This window comes from Onychomys torridus, unplaced genomic scaffold (genome assembly GCF_903995425.1).
Source record: "Onychomys torridus unplaced genomic scaffold, mOncTor1.1, whole genome shotgun sequence".
Classification (NCBI taxonomy): domain Eukaryota; kingdom Metazoa; phylum Chordata; class Mammalia; order Rodentia; family Cricetidae; genus Onychomys; species Onychomys torridus.
In genome coordinates this window covers 33387-52086 of record NW_023411318.1, presented here as the reverse complement: position 1 = coordinate 52086, position 18700 = coordinate 33387, and the positions used below count along the sequence as shown (strand labels likewise).

The 18700-nt window shown below is 41.1% G+C and overlaps 1 protein-coding gene across 1 annotated transcript; it reads left to right on the top strand.

Moving 5' to 3' along the window:
* The first annotated feature begins 253 nt into the window (after positions 1-253).
* On the top strand, positions 254-1868 carry LOC118575094. The gene is made up of 2 exons (XM_036175776.1): positions 254-306; positions 1199-1868. Exons 1-2 carry the CDS (start codon positions 254-256, stop codon positions 1866-1868), a joined length of 723 nt encoding a protein of 240 aa, XP_036031669.1.
* Positions 1869-18700: the final 16832 nt, after the last annotated feature.

Sequence of the window (18700 nt, the reverse complement as noted above, 5' to 3'; positions counted from 1 at the left end):
ACAGACGCTTTCCTGGTGAGGAGATCCAGTTTGTAGGTCCCTCAAGCATTCTGCATGAGAAGTGGCAATGTCATTATCTACAGGTCTTAGCCATCTATCATTCTATTCAAAGACAAGGTGACATTCCTTAAGGTATGGTTTTTATAAGCATTAACACTGTCTTCAACGAAGCGCTTTAAATAAGTTGGTGTATAGTAAATGTGGAGTCTCAATTGGTGCTGAAGAAGATAGGGATAAACACAATATAGACAAGATGCTTTATACATTTCAATTAAATGAAGAAATTTTTCTGAAAAGTACCTTTGGGTAAGTTTTGGGAAATGCTTGAAACAGCTATGAATCTTCATGTTTTACAAATAGATTTTAGTTTTCTGGGAAAAAAGAAAGAATTCCAGTTTTCCAACATGGTATTTTTCTTTACAATTTTTTTTTGAGGCAGGATTTCTCTGTTAAACAGTCCTGGCTATCCTAGCACTCACTCTGCAGACCAGGCTGGCATTGAACTCACTCACAGAGACATGCCTGCCTCAGCCTCCTGAGTGCTGGAATTAAAGGCATGCACCACAACCCCCGGCTCCCCACATGTTCTGCAATCATACATATACTAGCCCGCACATGTACACATACAGTGAAACATACATTATTTAGTTGTGTAATATTGATATACTTGCATACACCATGTGAAACATTTCTCAATTTCCTTTGTTATTTTAGCAGACAGTATAAGTTCAGTGTTTGTAATATTCCAATGTCATATTTTAGAAGTGAAATTATTCTAAGCAATATCTCTGCTCATTACTAACATTTAAGTTATTTATCATTTTTTATGAATTGCAAACATAGTGGAAATAAGCATCACCTTACATATAATATTGAAAATTCATTTTGACTTAATTTCAAGCATGAAAGTTCTTAGTTAACAATTATACACATTTCAGCATTTGACAGATACAGTGAAATTGCTAAGCAAAACCTCTTATAGAGGGAACTTCTGCTATACTTGTGAAATTTAGGGCATCTTACATTCTTACCTGTAGTATGATGAACCCTAATACATAGATAGACTGCTTAAATACAACTATGAGTCAGCATAGACAAAGTATGATAGCTTAGCACTCCATAAAGCATGTCTCATTTTGTTTCCCAACTTCCCTTGTGTTCCTGGCTTGACTATATTCTTGTTCAATCTCATCTTCAGATTTTTCAGTGGAAAGGGGTGCATCTTCAAGTTAAGTGCCCTCCTTAGCAGCCTATTTGCTTTGGTGTTTGAAACAGTCATTGCAAGCAGCCAATGCTGGCACCCATGGAGAATTGACAACATTTTGCAACTTGTGTCCTTTGGACTTTGGGAGACTTACACCCCTAAAGAATTTAATGCCTCATGGACTGTATCCAAGACGCTGGTGCACACTCCTACTGATTCCACCAGGACCACTTCACCTGAGTTTCAGATTGCACAGACCCTGATAGTGTGGGCCATTTTGATGAAGCCTGTAGTTCTGATTTTTGGTATAGTTGCCATTACAATCAGCTGCATGGAAGACCCATTTGTGGAGATGGCAACATATTGTTACAATGTTTCTGCCTCAGTTTTGTGTGTTAGCAGCCTGTTTACATTGGTTTCAGTGAGCTGGAACCACTTTATAGATCATTATGGACAAACCAGTCTTGAATTTCCATCATACTTTCCTGTTAGCAAAGAAGCATTAATAACCAAATACTGCACTACTGTTCTCCCATTAGGGATTCTGACAGCTGCCATCTCACTTTTCAGTGCAGTTATCTTTCTTTCTGAGATAAGTGTTTTGCAAATACAGAGTCAGATGAAGGACCAGTGTGCTTCCATAGCAGCCAGCCAAGTGGCCTGAAGTGAGAACTCATGCATTTGCAACATCTGTCAGGAGGCTCCTTGAAGAAATTTCCTGTTCACACACAAAACACATATAGTCATCAATTTGTATTAATAAATCATCAACATGGTTCTCTGAGTGTGTCTGACTCTTACTTCTGCCTCTATCTGTCTAGAATGATCCTCCTCTTAACTGTTTTCCCATCCTAAACTCTGAAAGTTATGATCATGTGTTCAGATTTGGCCAAGAAGACATAGTAAACAAAAAACAAAAGTAATAGTGAAATGCAATGTGCAAAATAAACACAACAAATACCAATGAAAGAAGGTTTGTGAGGAAGCTGCCACTTAAACAAAACAAAAGTGACCACACTACTATGTAGATTCCATTAGGTACTCAGGTCTAATGAGGGCAGAGCTAGATTTCTTTATTGTTGGCTCTGCTGACAGTGTTGCTCTTTTCAAAGAGTGGGGAATTTATGCTGTACACTGGGCTGTGGGCATCTCCTGTCTTCCTGTTTGTAAATATCACAAACGGCCAGGCATTTCCACTGTGCTATGATGGAACAAGTGGTATGGAGACCAGAGGACATGTTGTCCAAGTGGCTTTCCTTATTTTATCTACTAAATCACTAGGTTCAAACTCACAATAAGTTTGATGCAAAAATATTTACCCATTATACCCCATTTCACATAAGGATACTCCATACTATGTGCCCATAAAATGAAAGCCATTTCATAGAGAAAAAGAAATTCATGCCATCTATAAAATTTTGCATTGTCTTTATTAGCCTGAACTTTGTTCAGTAGTCCAATGTCTCTTTTGTGACTCAGGGCAGTTTTTCAACCATGAGAGCTTAGACAACCAGAAATTGACTCATATAATTCTAAAATAAAATGATATAGATAGATTACCATTATAAAAGTGAGGAAGGAGACCTAGCTGCTGTGGAATGTTCCTTTACACTGTGTTGCCATTAAACAAATAAGCTGACTGGCCAATAGCTGAATAAGATAAAGTTAGGCTACAAAGCCAAATTGAGAATGATATGGAGAAGAAGGGTGAAGTCAAGGAAGACACCAGCTAGCTGCAGAACAAACAGATTGTAGGAAATGAGGTAACAAACCATAAGCCACATGGCAAAGCATATATAGAAATGTAGGTCAATTTAAGTGTAAGACTTAGCTAGTAATTAGCCTGAGCTAATGGACAAGATTTTTTTTTATTTAATTTTTTTTTCTCATTTCACATACCAACCCCTGTTTTGCCTCCCTTTCCTTCTCCCATATACATCTACCCAATCCCATCCCCATCTCATCTTCATAGAGGGTAAGGCCTCCCTTGGGTAGTCAGCACAGTTTGGCATACCAAGTTGGGGCCAGACCTAACCCCTTCTCCTTCCATCAAGGCTGAATAAGGCATTGCACCATAGGGAATGGGCTCCTAAAATCCAGTTCATATACCCTAAATAAGTCCAGGTCCCATTTGCAGAGGATCCATAAAAACATCAAGCCACACAACTTTCACCCACATTCAGCGGGCCTAGTTCAGCCTCATGCAGGCTCCTCAACTGTCAGTCTAGAGTCCATGAGCTCCCAGTAGCTTGGGTCTACTATCTCTGTGGTTTTTTTTCCATCATGATTATGAACCCCCTCTTTCTTAATAATCCTTCTTCCCTCTCTTCAAATGAACTCCAGGGTCTTTGCCAAGTGCTTGGCTGTGGGCCTCTGCATATTCTTCTATTGTTCACTAGATGTAGGTTCTATGATGACAGTTAAGGTAGACACCAATCTGAGTGCAGGGGAAAACTAGCTGAAGAACCCTCTCCATCATTGCTATTAGTCTTAGCTGGGGACAATCTTGTGAGTTCCTGTGGTTATCCCGATCTGCAGTTTTCTCCCCATCTCCTTAATTGTTCACTCTATCAAAATATCTCTTTCATTGCTCTCCCTCTCCATATTGCCCCCAACTCAGCCAACTTGAGCCTTGATGTTCCCATCTCCCCTCCCCTCCCCTCTACTCCCTCCCAGTTATCCACAAGACCTTAACCCTTTCCACTTCCTGGGGCAATCCATGTGTGTTCCTCTTAGTGTCGTCCTCTTTACCTAGCTTCTCTGGGGTTGGTGATTGTAGCCTGGTTAACCTTTACTTTGCATCTAATATTCACTTATGAGTGAGTACATACCATGTTTGTCTTTCTGGGTCTGGGTTATCTACCTCAGGATGATATTTTCTAGTCACATTCATTTGCCTACAAATTTCATGATGACGTTTTTTTAACCACTGTGTGACACTACATCGTGTAAATGTACCACATTTTCTTTAAACATTCTTTCATTGAAGGGCTTCTAGGTTGTTTACAAGTTCTGGATATTATAAGTAATGCTGCTATGAATATAGTTGAGCAAATGACCTTGTGGTGTGGTTGAGTATCTTTTGGGTATATGCTGTGGTATTGCTGGGTCTTGAGGTAGATGAATTTCCAATTACCTGACATACTGTCATACTGATTTCCAGAGTAGTTGTACAAGATTTCATTCCCGCCAGCAGTGGATGAGTGTTCCCTTTTCTGTACATTTTCTCTAACATAACTGACATTTGTGTTTTTGATCTTAGCCATTCTGACAGGTGTAAGATGATATCTCAGAGTTGTTTTAATTTGCATTTCCCTGATGACTAAGGGTGTTGTTGAACATTTACTTAAATCTCTTTCAGCCATTTCAGATTCTTCTGTAGAGAATTTTCTATTTGTAGCCCTTTTTGTAATTGTATTATTTGATATTTTCCTTCTAGATTCTTGAGTTCTTCATATATTTTGGAGATCAGCCCCCTATCAGATGTGTGGATGGTAAAGCTCTTTTACCATTCTGCAGGCTAACTTTTTGTCTTATTGACAGTGTCCTTCACCTTACAGAATATTCTCAATTTTTTGATGTGTTCTTGGACTCAGTTTGCTAGTATTTTATTGAGTATTTTTGCATCAATGTTCATGAGGGAGACTGGTCTGTAATTCTCTTTCCTAGTTGTGTCTTTATGTGGCTTGAGTATGAGGGTAAGTGTAGCCTTGTAAAAAGAGTTGGGCAATGTGTCTTCTGTTTCTATTGTGTGGAACAATTTGCAGAGTATTGGTATTAGCTCTTATTTGAAATTCTTGTAGAATTCTACATTGAAATCATTGGCACTTGTCATTTTTTTTTGGGGGGGGTTGGAGACTTTTGATGACTGCTTCTACTTACTTAGGGGTTATTGGTCAATTTAAATTATTTATCTGGTCTTGATTTAATTTAGATATATGGTACCTATCCAAAAATTGTCCATTTCTTTTACATTTTTCAATTTTGTGGAGTTCAGATTTTCAAAGTATGATCCAATGTCTCTCTGGATTACCATAGTGTCTATTATTATGTCCCCCTTTTCATTTCTGATTTTGTTAATTTGGATATTCTCTCTTCTTTTTTGGTATTTTGCATAAGGGTTTGTCTTCCTTTTTGATTTTCCCAAAGAACCAACTCTTTGTTTCTTTGATTCTTTGTTTTATTCCCTTTGTTTCTATGTTATTGATTTTGGTCCTCAGTTTGATTATTTCCTGTCATCTACTCCTCCTGGGTGAGTTTGCTTTCTTTTGGTCTAGAGCTTTCACCTTTGCTGTTAAGTCATTAGTGTGAGATTTTTCAAACTTCTTTATGTAGTCATCTATGCTATGAAATTTTCTCTTAGTACTACTTTCATAGTGTCCCTTAAGTTTAGCTATGTTGTGCATTCCTTTTTATTGTATTTTAGTAAGTCTTCAATTTATTTCTTATATATTTCTTGACTCAAGGGTGATTCAGTTGAGCATTGTTCAGTTTCCATGATTTTGTAGGATTTCTGCATTTTGTGATGTTGTTGAATTCTAACTTTAATTACTGTTGATTTGACATGATACAGGGGTTTATTCCATTTTTCTTGTATCTGCTGAGATTTGTTCTGTTACTAAATATGAGGTCAATTTTGGAGAAGGTTCCATGTTGTCCTGAAAAGAATGCATATTCTTTTGTGTTTGGGTGAAATGTTCTTTAGAGGTTTGTTAGGTCCACTTGACTCATAACATCTGTTAGGCTCCCTATTTCTCTGTTAAGTTTCTATGTGGCAAACCGGTCTAGTGATAAGAGAGGGGTGTTGAAGTCCCCCAATATTAGTGTAGGGGGGTTGATGTGTGATTTGAGATTTAGTAATGTTTCTTTTCCAAATGTACGTGACCTTGCATTTGATGCATAAATGATCAGAAATGAGATTTCATTTTGATGGATGTTTCCTGTGATGAATATGAAATGCCCTACTTCATCTCGTATGATTGATTTTAGCTTGAAGTCTATTTTGCTAAATATTAGGATAGCTACACTAGCTTGTTTCTTAGGCCCATTTGATTGGAAAGCTTTTTCCAACCCTTTACTCTGAGGTAATGTCTATCTTTGAGATTGAAGTGTGCTTCTTCTATGCAGCAGAAAGATGGATCCTGTTTTTGTATTGATTCTATGATCCTGTATCTTTTTATATACAAATTGGGTCCATTGATATGAAGGGATATTACTGACCAGTGATTGTTAATTTCTGTCATATTTTGTTGGTAGTGTGTGTGTGTGTGTGTGTGTGTGTGTGTGTGTGTGTGTGTTTCCCTTCTTTGGGATTTGCTGGTGTGAGGTTATCTATTGCCTATCCTTTGGTGGTTGGAACTGACTTCCTTGGGTTGGAGCTTTCCTTCTAGAACTTCCTGGATGGCAAGATTTGTGGATATGCAATATTTAAATCTGGTCTTGTCATGGAATATCTTGTTTTCTTCATCTTCTGTGATTGAAAGCTTTACTGGGTATAGTAGACTGTGACAGCATCTATGGTCTCTTTTTATCTGCAGCACATCTGCCCAAGACCTTCTGGCTTTCAGAATTTCCATTGAAAAGTCATGTATAATTTTGATAGGTCTGCCATTATATATTACTTGGAATTTTTCCCCGAACTTCCTAGACAATAGGATGAAACTTAAGCATTTGGGGAGCAAGGCTCCTGATCCCACAGGCAGAAGTTTCAGCTTTGGCCTTTAAAGTGTACCAGGGGAGAGATGAAAAAAATCCCTAAAACAGAATTGCCAAGAATTGCCAAGAACTGGCTCACAAAACCCACTAACTCTCTCTCTTTTAAGTGAAAAAGAAGGGAAGCAGGCTAGTGTGTGCCCTGCCAGGCCATCAACTGAGTCTTGTTCAAAGTGCCACCTAGAAAGACAGCAGGTCAGCTAACTGCACCCAGGCAACAAGGAGCAAGGGAGCATCAAGCTAAGACTTCCAGCAGACCTAGGCTTGGCCACAGGCTCAGTTACTTAATGGGAAAAGATTTTCCAGCTAAGGTAGGAACTTTATTTCATTGCTCCCTCAATGTGCCTAACTCCAGACCTCTCAGATGTGCTTCTCCTCCTCAAGATTACAGACAGGGCCCTGATCTCTGCCTTGTCCCTAATTCCAAAGTAATAAGTTCTCATGCACCACGAGCTTTTCTCTTCGCAGTTCCCTCTTCTAATTAACTGCTCAGGTAATGGCTGCTTTGGACCACCACAGAACTGGAGTCCAGGGATCATCAAGTAAGAGACTGTAACAGCTAAAAAGTATTTACATCCCCAGACCCATAAGTTTCTGGGCTCTACAAATACAGACTTTAATATAACCATCTATTGCTGTCAAACACTCTCAACAATTAATCACCTGTGTCTCCTGGATGCTAAACTAGTACAGGAAACTGGTACCTTAAAATAATCTGTCTTTGATAAAGCTTAAAAACATGTTCCAATCTCTATGTCTCTCCCATTAACAATAACTCATATAAGCAGAACAGTAAACAAAACAATGGTCAGTAACTTTCCCATGGCTGCTTCTTAACATGTTCAATTTTTTTCCCAAGCCCCAGAAATCAGCTTAAATCCATCAGAACCCATCAGACCTACTTTAGGCTTTTTCTGTCTCACCAGCATCCTTTCAGACACAAAAGTGGCCAGAGTGCCAAGCAAAGAGGGACAGCCCTCCATCCCAGGACAACTGTGTATCGTGGAAGGCCCACTTCCCTATCCACCCCCAAGAGCAAACCATTGCCCACCAAGTCAGCTAGAAGCAGATTTTTCCGGGAGAAAAGATGCCCCTATTCCTATTCACTCATTTTTTTATAATAAAAAAAACAGTCTGGAATGTTAGAAGCCTTCCCTCACTCCTGCACATGTGCAGCTCAGGTTCTTGCATCATGCATCATCAGAAGGCACTGGTGACTACATATGCAGGGCATGGTCAAACAATCTGTGCCTTAAAAGCCAGATGCAGACCACACACTCTCTCTGCTCTCTGCTCTCCCTGCTCTGCTCTGCTCCCCTCTCCCTCTACCCCATCATCTTTCTCTTTCTACAGGCCTAGCTCCCTTCTCTCCCCCTTTTCCTTCCTAATAAAGCTCTGGAAACTAATGCTGTGTTCTGTCATGACCGTGACCTTCCCATGCAGAAATGAGCACCACATGTCGCAACTAGCATGGCAAGCAGTGCCGATTATCATCCTTTTAGTCCTGCCACATCTCCACACTCAAAAACCCAGTTCTGTGTAAAAGAGCAGGCACTGGTTGTCCTAATGACACTCACTGAACCTTGACCACCTGCACCATCTCCATGCTCTCTATTCTATTTCCTCTCATACTGTGTCTATGCTGGCTTTTCCAGATGTGTATAGTATAAGCAATACTTCCCCTCATGTCTCCAGTTTTGCAGGGCTAGGTCTTTATTTGCAGAATTTGTACCTGCTATTCCTGGTGTAACCATCAGAACATCATACACTAGTGCTCTCTACATACTCCCTACTGTAGCAGGAATCTTAAAGAAACTTATTAATAAATTCAAACCTTGGCCAGGTAGTGGGTTAGATGCTGGAAGTTCAGAGAATTAGAACAAGTCAGAGCTTCCTCACCTTGACAATTCCTCAGTTGATCTTGTTTCCTTAGACTGGAAAATTCTGTGTCCTCTTCCCGATGGCTCGCAGCTGAAATGCTGTTCAAAAATGCTTCTAGTTTCTGGTCTTCATGCCTTATATATCTTTCTGGTTTTGCCATCACTCCTTGGGATTAAAGGCTCACTTCTTGGGATTAAAGGTGTGTGTCACCATGCCTGGGTGTTTCCAATGTGGCCTTGAACTCACAGAGATCCAGAGGTATTTTTGACTCTGAAATGCTAGGAATAAAGACATGAGTGCCACCATTTTCTAGCCTCTGTATCTGATGGTGTCTGTTTTCTGATCCCAGATAAATTTATTACGGTGCACAATATTTTGGGGAGCACAATATCACCACACCCTACATCTGGTTACAGAGAACCTTACTGACTTTTTCTATGATACTCTAGAATACGCCTGTGTTTGCTGTCCCCACACTCCCAGTATTACCCAAGAAAACACAGATCATGAAATAATTTGCATGATGAGCTGCAGGGCTCAAGTTGCTTAGTCCAGTCATGGTCAAAATAGCACTAGCCCAACCCAGGGAAGGGAAAGGGGGCTGAGTTTGAGTAGGACCATAGGCAGATGCACAGCTCCCACAAATATGATGAGATGAGAAAAAAGACAGTGGGGAGGCTCTGACCTCGTGGTTTTTAACTCTTCAATCAGTTCTGTGTTTCTTAGTTAACAAGCTGGATACATCTACACAGTGGGGAGGCTGTGTCAGTGGACACCTCATTTGTTTGGAGGGGGCAAGGGGCATTCATACCCTAGGAAAAATGGTCCATTGGTTTCATGTGGTGGTATATTATTGGTTAGAACAACAACAAAGAGGGCACATCATTTGCATATTCACAGGCCACAGGAGCCAGGGGGAAGGCACCTTATAAGGTCATAAGAAGTCCAGACTGGGATGTTTCAGTGGTCAGATAAAAAACAACCTGTTCCTATAATATCAGAGACCCATGAGCTTATCAGTTGCTATAGGTGTCAGGGCACATCTTAACTAGCGGAAGGCCAAAGGCTGGGGTCTCCTGGCATCTGGGCTAAGTGTGGGAGCAACCAAATACCTCCTGCTCTCAGGATGAGAAAATCCTGGGAATTTGGCATGTTTCAACCCCTTCTTAACATACAATGAGTTCCCATAACTTTGGCCTCCATGTAATATTCATTGTAATATACCTGGCTCCTGATGCATCAATGTTGTTCCTCATTCATAAAGAAAAAAATAGGACTAAAAAGGTATTGCTCATGACATACAATATTTAAAACAGTAACTATACAGAACAAAGAATGAGATTGAAAATTCAAGAAAAAATCCATAAGTCACATATGATTGAAAACACATAATAGTTAGTCAATGGGAACATTAAAAGTAAGAAGAGCCTAGAACCATTTACTTCAAGTACTATAAAATCATGAATGCTAACCAAGACTACTGTATCCAACAAAACTATGTGCTGTACTTGAAGGAGAAAAAAAAACATTACATGATATAAGCATGTGAATATTCTTCATGTCCATCAAAGCAGATCCCATCTGGGAGCAATATTTCAGATTGAGGACTTGAATAAATAGACAATAGGAAGAGAACCAATGACATTATAACTATCAAAACACAAAAGAAGACTAAGAACACAATCAGGGGGAAAACAAATAATAAAATGACAGCAACCAACACAGACATTTCAATAATAACTTTAAATATTGTTCTCACTTTCCCAACCAAAAAATCACACAGGTAAACTGAATGGAGTAAGAAAAAAAATCCCTCTTTATGTTGTCTACAAGATACTCATCTTATGGTCACATATAGACAGCAACTTAAGCAAAAGTTTCGAAAGTATATTCCAAGAAAATGGAATTAGGAATACAGTAGGTGTCACCAGTCTAATGACTAACATAGATTTAAACTAAGAATAACCACAATAGAAAGAGAAGAGAAATTGACTTAATAAGGATAATAATAAAGAAAAAAGACTCATAATCTTATATATTTCAGGAAACTCAGGCACACTCAATTTCATAAATGCCTACTGACTTAAAGACACAGATCACTCAAACTCAATACCTCACTTCCTCCAGTGGACGCTATCTAACAAAAAGTAAATAGATATGACCAAATTAAGTGACATCAAACATCATATGGAGCTAGAAGATACCTGCAGAATATTCAAGCCAAATGCCAAATAATATACATTCCACTCAACAACCAAAGGAAGCTTCTCTAAAACAGACCATATATTGGGAGAAAAGAAAAACTTGAGCAATTCAGAATAGTTGAATTAACCTCACTTATCCTACCTGCTCACAGTGCAACAGCTTAGAAATCTCAAGTATTTAGAGAAATTTGAGATTAACCAACACCTTACTGAATGATGAGTAGGGGAAACAAAATCAGGAGACATAAAAAAAAATCCTGAAGTAAAATAAAGATGGTAAAAAGCATTATAAATCCTCTAATGCTCATTATAAGTAGTGATAAGAAGAAATTCACAGCTCTAGGTACCTACATTAAAAATGAGAAAGCAGAAAACACAGCTCCACCCTAGGTCACCATACTTTGTGCAGGAGGAAGTTTACCAACAAGCCCAACCACTACTTCTAGGACCTGAAGGATCCTGAAAAGATAAACACAGCTATACCCCACGTCACTAAACTTGGAGTGGGAAGAAGTTCACCCACAAAGCTGCCCAGAACCCTCTAATTCCAGGAAGCAGTGTCCTGCCCAGTGCCATGATGGACTGAGCAGACAATGAGCCCCACATGTGGCCTCTGGCAGATGGGCACAAATATAGGAGGGAAATGCATGGTGTAATATGGAAGGGTCAGTACAGTTCATGTCCTGTGGCATACCTGAGGAGGTAAAAGTGGTGAGGAATGGGCTGAACCAGTTCAGGTTGGTGGGCCCTGCATCTTATTGGGGCAGCCCAGTGGAACTGACCCTGTTGACAAAACACAGGTGAGCCATCCTGGAATGTGAGCACAGGATACCTGGCTCCACCCCTCATCTTCCATATGGTGGCATGGATGGGGGAGAGATGCCACACCCTGATTAACACCTGAGAAAGGTGGGATAGATGGTTCTCAGATCAGAATGGTGGGAGAGCTGCCCCTTCCTGCTACCAGCTTCAACATTCGGGAAAGCAGACCCTGCACTTACATGGGCAGTACAATAGAGCCAACCCTGTTGAAAGAGGTGTCGGTGAGACAGTGCCAAAGTTTTGATCATGGGAGAGCTGTCCCCATTACATTTCTGTAATCTGGCATCATGGGCATGGACAGATGTCCTCTCCCCCTGACCCATGCCCATCTATATCTGAGGCAGGTGGAAGAACTGGATCAAAGTTCATAATAGTGGGAGATCTGGCCTGGCACTTCATTGGCTACAGTGATGGGGAGAATATTCCCTACATTGTGCCTGGGCAAGCACAGTAGAGCTGACCCTGAAGGTATAGATGTGGAAGATCTGACCCTGAGGACATGAAAGCAAGAGAAGTGGCCCTGCCCCTTGCTCATTGCTGAAAGGGGTGAACTGGCCAGGAAAATGCAGGAGAGCTCATTCTGTGGTGAGGACAAGGGAGAGCTAGCTGGCTGTCCAACACAGCAACTACTCAGGCCCATAAACCAGGGTTATGTGTTGGCCCACCCCAACATGCACTCCATCTGTGATCTGCTGGAGCACATGACAAGTCCAATCCTGCAGACTCAAAGCTGCAGTATTTATATAACTCAGGTCAAGAGCAGGATAGCCAAGAGGAATTCTAGTGAGGGCCCAGAACCAATAATGTAGGAGAAAACAAACCTTGAACCAGACCAATGATTCTTTTAATAATATCTAATAAATTGGAGTAACTCTTAATAAGCAAATGAAAGACCTGCATGACAAGAAATTCAAGTCTTTGCAAAAAACATTTGAAAGAGATATCAATAGATAGAATGATCTCTCATGCTCATGGATTGGGAGGATTAACATAGTAGAAATAGCCATCTTACAAAAATCAACCTACAGATTCAATGGAATTCCCATCAAACTTCCAACACAATTCTTTACAGACCTTGAAATAACAATATATTCAACTTCACATGGAAAAAAACAGGATAGCTAAAATAATCCTGTACAATGAAAGACCTTCCAGATGTATCACCATTCTTGATTTCAACCCAACCACAGAGGTGTAGTAATAATAACTGGATGATATTGGCATAAAAACAGACACATTGATCAATGTATCCAAATACAGATAATTTCCTATGTTACAGTCTAACACCACTTCTCTTCTCAATTACATTAGCTCCAGAAGTTACCAGCTCTCACCCTCCAAAGCTAAACTCTCCTCTCTTAAGACTTCCCTTTGCCCCTGTAGCCTACCTCTCTGTAGAGAGCTGCGTGTAGCTGCACCCTAAAGATTGCGCTGGCTTCTACCCTCTGCCTTCCTGATGGCAAACACTCTTTGTGGTAAACAGCTCCTTATTTGGCTATGGCTGGATTCGTGTGCTGCTGGCATATGCGTGAACCTGTGGACAGTGCCCACGTGGCTGCCTGGGGTTGGCAGCCCAGCCCTACTTAGGTGCTGGGAGAGGCTTGCCCCAGGGGAGAGACAATGCAACTAAACAAGGTCCTGATTAAACTGTATTAAGAAGAATCCCGGTGTTGCATCATCCTTGCTGGTCGAGGCTGGTGGCCCGTACGGGGAAAAAACGAAGAAACGAACATAAGGGGAAAATTACCACGTCTCTCCGGACTCAGAACTTTTTACAGTCAGGCAGTATACCGGTAAGTCCTCAGGAAAAAAACAAAACAAAACTGAGGATCCGCGGCAAAAGCGGGTTTTTACGCTCACCTGTAGACAAAAGGGGAGCGGGATAGCAGAGCCGCGACAAAAGCGGACGGGTAATTCAACAGAGCCGCGACAAAAGCGGTCGGGTAACTCAATAGAGCCACGACCAAAGCGGACGGGTAATTACAATAGCAAAGTCAACAAGTGAAGCCTTCATGACTGTAGTGGGCGGGTAATTTGCATAACAAAACCAGCAGGTGAAACAAAACCAGCAGGTGAAACAAAACAAACAGGTGAAACCGGAGGGCTGGGGCGGTTCTGTAGAGGCTCCGAGAAACCTCCGAGAATCTTCTCAAATTGAGGAAAGAAAAGAAATATACTAACATGGGCGCTTCCTCCTTGCAACCAATTTTTCTGGCTCTTAACGAGCTGCTTCTCTCTAAGAAATTGAAAATAAAAAAACACACTCTAGCATGGTTTCTGCAACAGAGTGATGTAGTTGCTCCTTGGTTTTGCAATTTCAGAAAGTCTTACAGTGCCTTCCTGGGAAAAATTGGGAAGAGACCTAGATTTGGATACTGGAGCAGATCGCAGTATCATAGCTAACAAAGATTGGCCTCGAGGTTGGCCTATACAGGCTTCCTCACAAACATTGCAGGGATTGGGTTATGCCAGTGTTCCAAATATTAGTGCAAATTTGTCAAATTGGCAAGATTCAGAAGGTCACTCTGGCGTTATGCAACCCTATGTCCTTGAGCTTCCAGTGTCCCTCTGGGGGAGGGATCTTATGAAATCCATGGGCTTTAAGTTGAGTAATGAATACTCCAAAGAATCTAAAAATATTATGAAAAACATGGGGTGTCATCCTGATTTTGGCCTGGGAAAATTTTTACAAGGCAGAAAGTAGCCAATACAAACAGTACCTAGGAAACCCAAACAAGGGTTGGGTTTTTCCTAGGGGCCGCTGAGGAGGGCACTCCCATATCCTGGATAACGGAGGAGCCAGTTTGGGTTCCTCAGTGGCCACTCTCCTCTGAGAAATTACATGCTACATATCAATTAGTGAAAGAACAATTGGAGGAAGGGCACATTAAACCCTCTCTTTCTCCCTGGAATACACCCATATTTGTCATCAAAAAGAAATCAGGAAAATGGAGATTGTTACATGATCTTAGAGCTATAAATGAGCAAATGAGAATTATGGGACCCGTACAGCGTGGTCTTCCATTGCTGTCAGCCTTGCCTGAAAATTGGCCTAGTATTGTGGTAGATATTAAGGACTGCTTCTTTTCCATTCCACTGAATAGCAAAGACAGTGAGAGATTCGCTTTCACTTTACCGTCCACTAATCATGAGGAACCTGATAAAAGATATCAGTGGGTTGTATTGCCACAAGGCATGGCCAACAGTCCTACAATATGTCAATTATTTGTAGCAACTGCATTAGAACCCTTGAGAGCACGTTTTCCAGGCTTGAAATGCCTCCATTATATGGATGATATACTGTTAACAGCTAAAGAGGAGAACATTCTTCAAGCAGCGTATAGCTCACTTGTAGAACTGCTAAAGCAAAAGGGACTCTGTATTGCCCCTGAGAAGGTGAAAGAGAGCAAAGTTGTCAATTATCTTGGCTCTAAAATAACTAATCATCATATCATGCCACAAAAGGTAGAGTTAAGGAAGGATCATCTTTACACATTGAATGATTTTCAAAAATTATTAAGAGATATAAATTGGATAAGAGGAAGTTTAGGAACGGCCAATTATGTATTAAAACCATTATATGATATTTTAATTGGAGATGCAGCCTTGGATTCACCGAGACAATTAACCAATGCAGCCTGAAAAGCCTTAACAAAATTAGAGGATAGGCTACAAAGAGCTTTTCTTCAAAGAGTACAAAATAATGATGATATTACCCTGTGCATTCTGCCTACCCAGTTACAACCTATGGGGATTTTATGGCAAAAAGGACCCTTGTTATGGATTTATACTAAAATCTCACCTGCAAAATCAATTGAGTATTATCCTACTGCTGTAGCATTACTTGCGCAAAAGGGTATTCAGCAATGTTTATAATATTTTGGGACATCACCACAAATGCTAGTTTTTCCTTATGATTCTACTCAAGTCAAGATATTATGTGCTGCCATAGATGATTGGGCAATACTGCGTTGTACCTATTCAGGACACATAGATTGCCATTATCCTAAACATCCACTATTAACTTTCTTTAAAGAACATCCTGTAGTTTTCCCTAAGGTAACTGCTTTGCCCATTCCAGGAGCAAGTGTTATATTTACAGATGGGTCTAAGACAGGCTGTGGTGCTTATATGGTGGATTCTAATGAACCTGTAAAGCATCAATTCTTGCCAGGTGCACCTCAACAGGTGGAGCTTTCAATAGTTTCAAGGCTTGTCCATTTGCATTTAATTTAGTGTCAGATTCTAGTTATGTTGTTAATGCTTTGAAAAGCCTTGAATGTGCAGGGCCCATCAAATCTTCTAGCCCTGTTAGCTCATTGTTTGGCCAATTACAGAAACTGATCTGGCAATGTAAGAATCCTTTTTTTGTGCAACCCATCCATGCACACACCAGTCTGCCAGGTCCATTGGCTAAAGTCAATGATATAGTGGACCAGTGTACTAGACAGGAATGGATGTTTATGGCTTCTGCCATACAAAGAGCACATGCTTTCCACAAAGAATTTCATGTTAATGCAAGGACATTACAACAAAAGTTTTCTATCTCACGTGCGGATGCACGAAAGATGGTACTAGATTGTCCCCAATGTGTCATTTTTCATCATCCTTCTAGATTGGGAGTTAACCCTCGTGGTTTGCTCCCCCTAAAAATATGACAAATGGATGTTACACACATCTCTGAATTTGGATGTGTCAAATATGTACATGTATCTGTTAATACCTGTTCTGGAATCGTTCATGCCACCCCAATGGCAGGAGAGAAAGCCTCTCATGTTATTGCTCATTGCTTAAAAGCTTGGGCAACATGGGGTAAGCCTCAACAGTTAAAAACAGACAATGGTCCTGCATATACCGGACAGAAGTTCGCTTCCTTCTGTCAACAGATAAATGTGCAACTTGTACATGGCCTACCATATAATCCACAAGGTCAAGGCATTGTGGAGCATGCTCATCGCTCCTTGAAGGAGTTGCTTCAAAAACAAAAAGGGGGAATAGGCTATGGCCGTACCCCTAAGGACAGAGTCTCTCTTGCAATATTTACTCTGAATTTTTTGAATTTGGATGCTTCCAATTGTTCTGCTACAGATTTATCTAAAAGTTTGTCTAGTTATCTTTTAGGCAATTGGACCGGAGAGTTCGATAGCCTGATGGACCAGCTGAGAGTGGCTATTGTCATGGTGAATTCGACCCGAGTGGATACTGGACTGGTGGAGGGATTGTCTTCCTGGTTTGCTACAGCCATGGATCACATGAAGGAGTGGGCAGGAACAGGAGCCCTAGTAGGCTTACTGGTGCTCACCTCCCTAGTATGCTTGTGGTGCATTTGTCGCATTAGGATCTCACAGCGTCGCCATGCAGCCATGATTGTCCAAGCCTTTATGGACATTGATGCAGGGCAGTCCCCCCAAGCCTGGTTGGCTACTTTAAAAGATATTTAAGCACAGGATGCGAGGCCTGCACACTGCGCTTGAGGCTAAGATATGCTGACCTCAAAAAGAGCAAGTCTGATTGCATGTGGGTTGGTACCCTAACTCCCACCTCTGTGAAAAGGGTATAGGATGGGTCTAGTGTTCTCTGGGTGGACGACGCCTGGACAAACATTAGTACATGTTCCATTTTAGCAGAGATCAGACCTCTACTCTTGCCTGTTGCTCTGTAAAACAAAAAGGGGGAACTGTAGAGAGCTGCGTGTAGCCGCACCCTAAAGATGGTGCTGGCTTCTACCCTCTGCCTTCCCGATGGCAAACAGTCTTTGTGGTAAACAGCTCCTTATTTGGCTATGGCTGGATTCGTGTGCTGCTGGCATATGAGTTAACCTGTGGACAGTGCCCACGTTGCTGCCTGGGGTTGGTAGCCCAGCCCTACTTAGGTGCTGGGAGAGGCTTGCCCCAGGGGAGAGACAACACAACTAACAAGAGGTTCTGATTAAACTGTATTAAGAAGAGTCCTGTTGTTGTGTCATCCTTGCTGGTCGAGGCAGGCGCGACACCTCTCCAAAACTCTAGGCAATACCATTGATGGTTAGTCTCCCTGTCTATGTGATCTTGCCACAGTCCCTCTGCTCAACTCTAAAACTAAAAAAAATCAAACTCTGGGATTATCTGTCATAATCTATTGATCTTCTCTCAACATCTATTCCCACTAACATCTCCCTCAACTCCTAACTTAAAAGGACTCCAGTCTCTTCTATGATCTGAGATTCTATCCCTCCAAAATTCTCACTCCAAACTCACCACTCATGTTCCTTATTTGTCCTCCCCTCACTCCCTCCACACCTACCCCCTGGCATCAACATTCCCTAGATTCTCTACATTCCTGTCCCAAACTCTCGAAGACCTTCTTTTCCCATACTTGACCTAGATTCACTGGGTCCCCTAACAAAAATTCCCCAATGCCAGCAGAAAGTAGTCAGAGAGAGTGACACTCACTTATCCAACATCCAATGATACAATAATGAAACAAAAATGTAGGAATGAAGGGATACTAGCCCACTCAAACATGTGGCTCCAGCAGGTCTTGTCCTTCCTCCCATTTCTCTCTGCCTTTCTAAAAGACAGTTAAATTATACTTCTGAAACTAGTCCCCAAGGTCCATTCCCTTATTTGGTCAATCCTTCCTCCTGAGGGTGACTACCAAGGTCCCAACCATCTTTTAGTTTTGTAAAAACAGAATGTCTGTGATGGAACCTCAGCCCATTACCATTTCAATACACAGAGAAGGGAACATAACGAGGAAATACTGGACCAAAGGAAGACCAAAAACCAGCTGGATAAATGCCAAACTCTGCATGTCTGTGTCTGCTGTCAAAATACTCTTCAGATTCCCAATCATGTGGCTGGTGCTGCCAAGTTCTGCTGCTTGTAGGCGCTGGAAC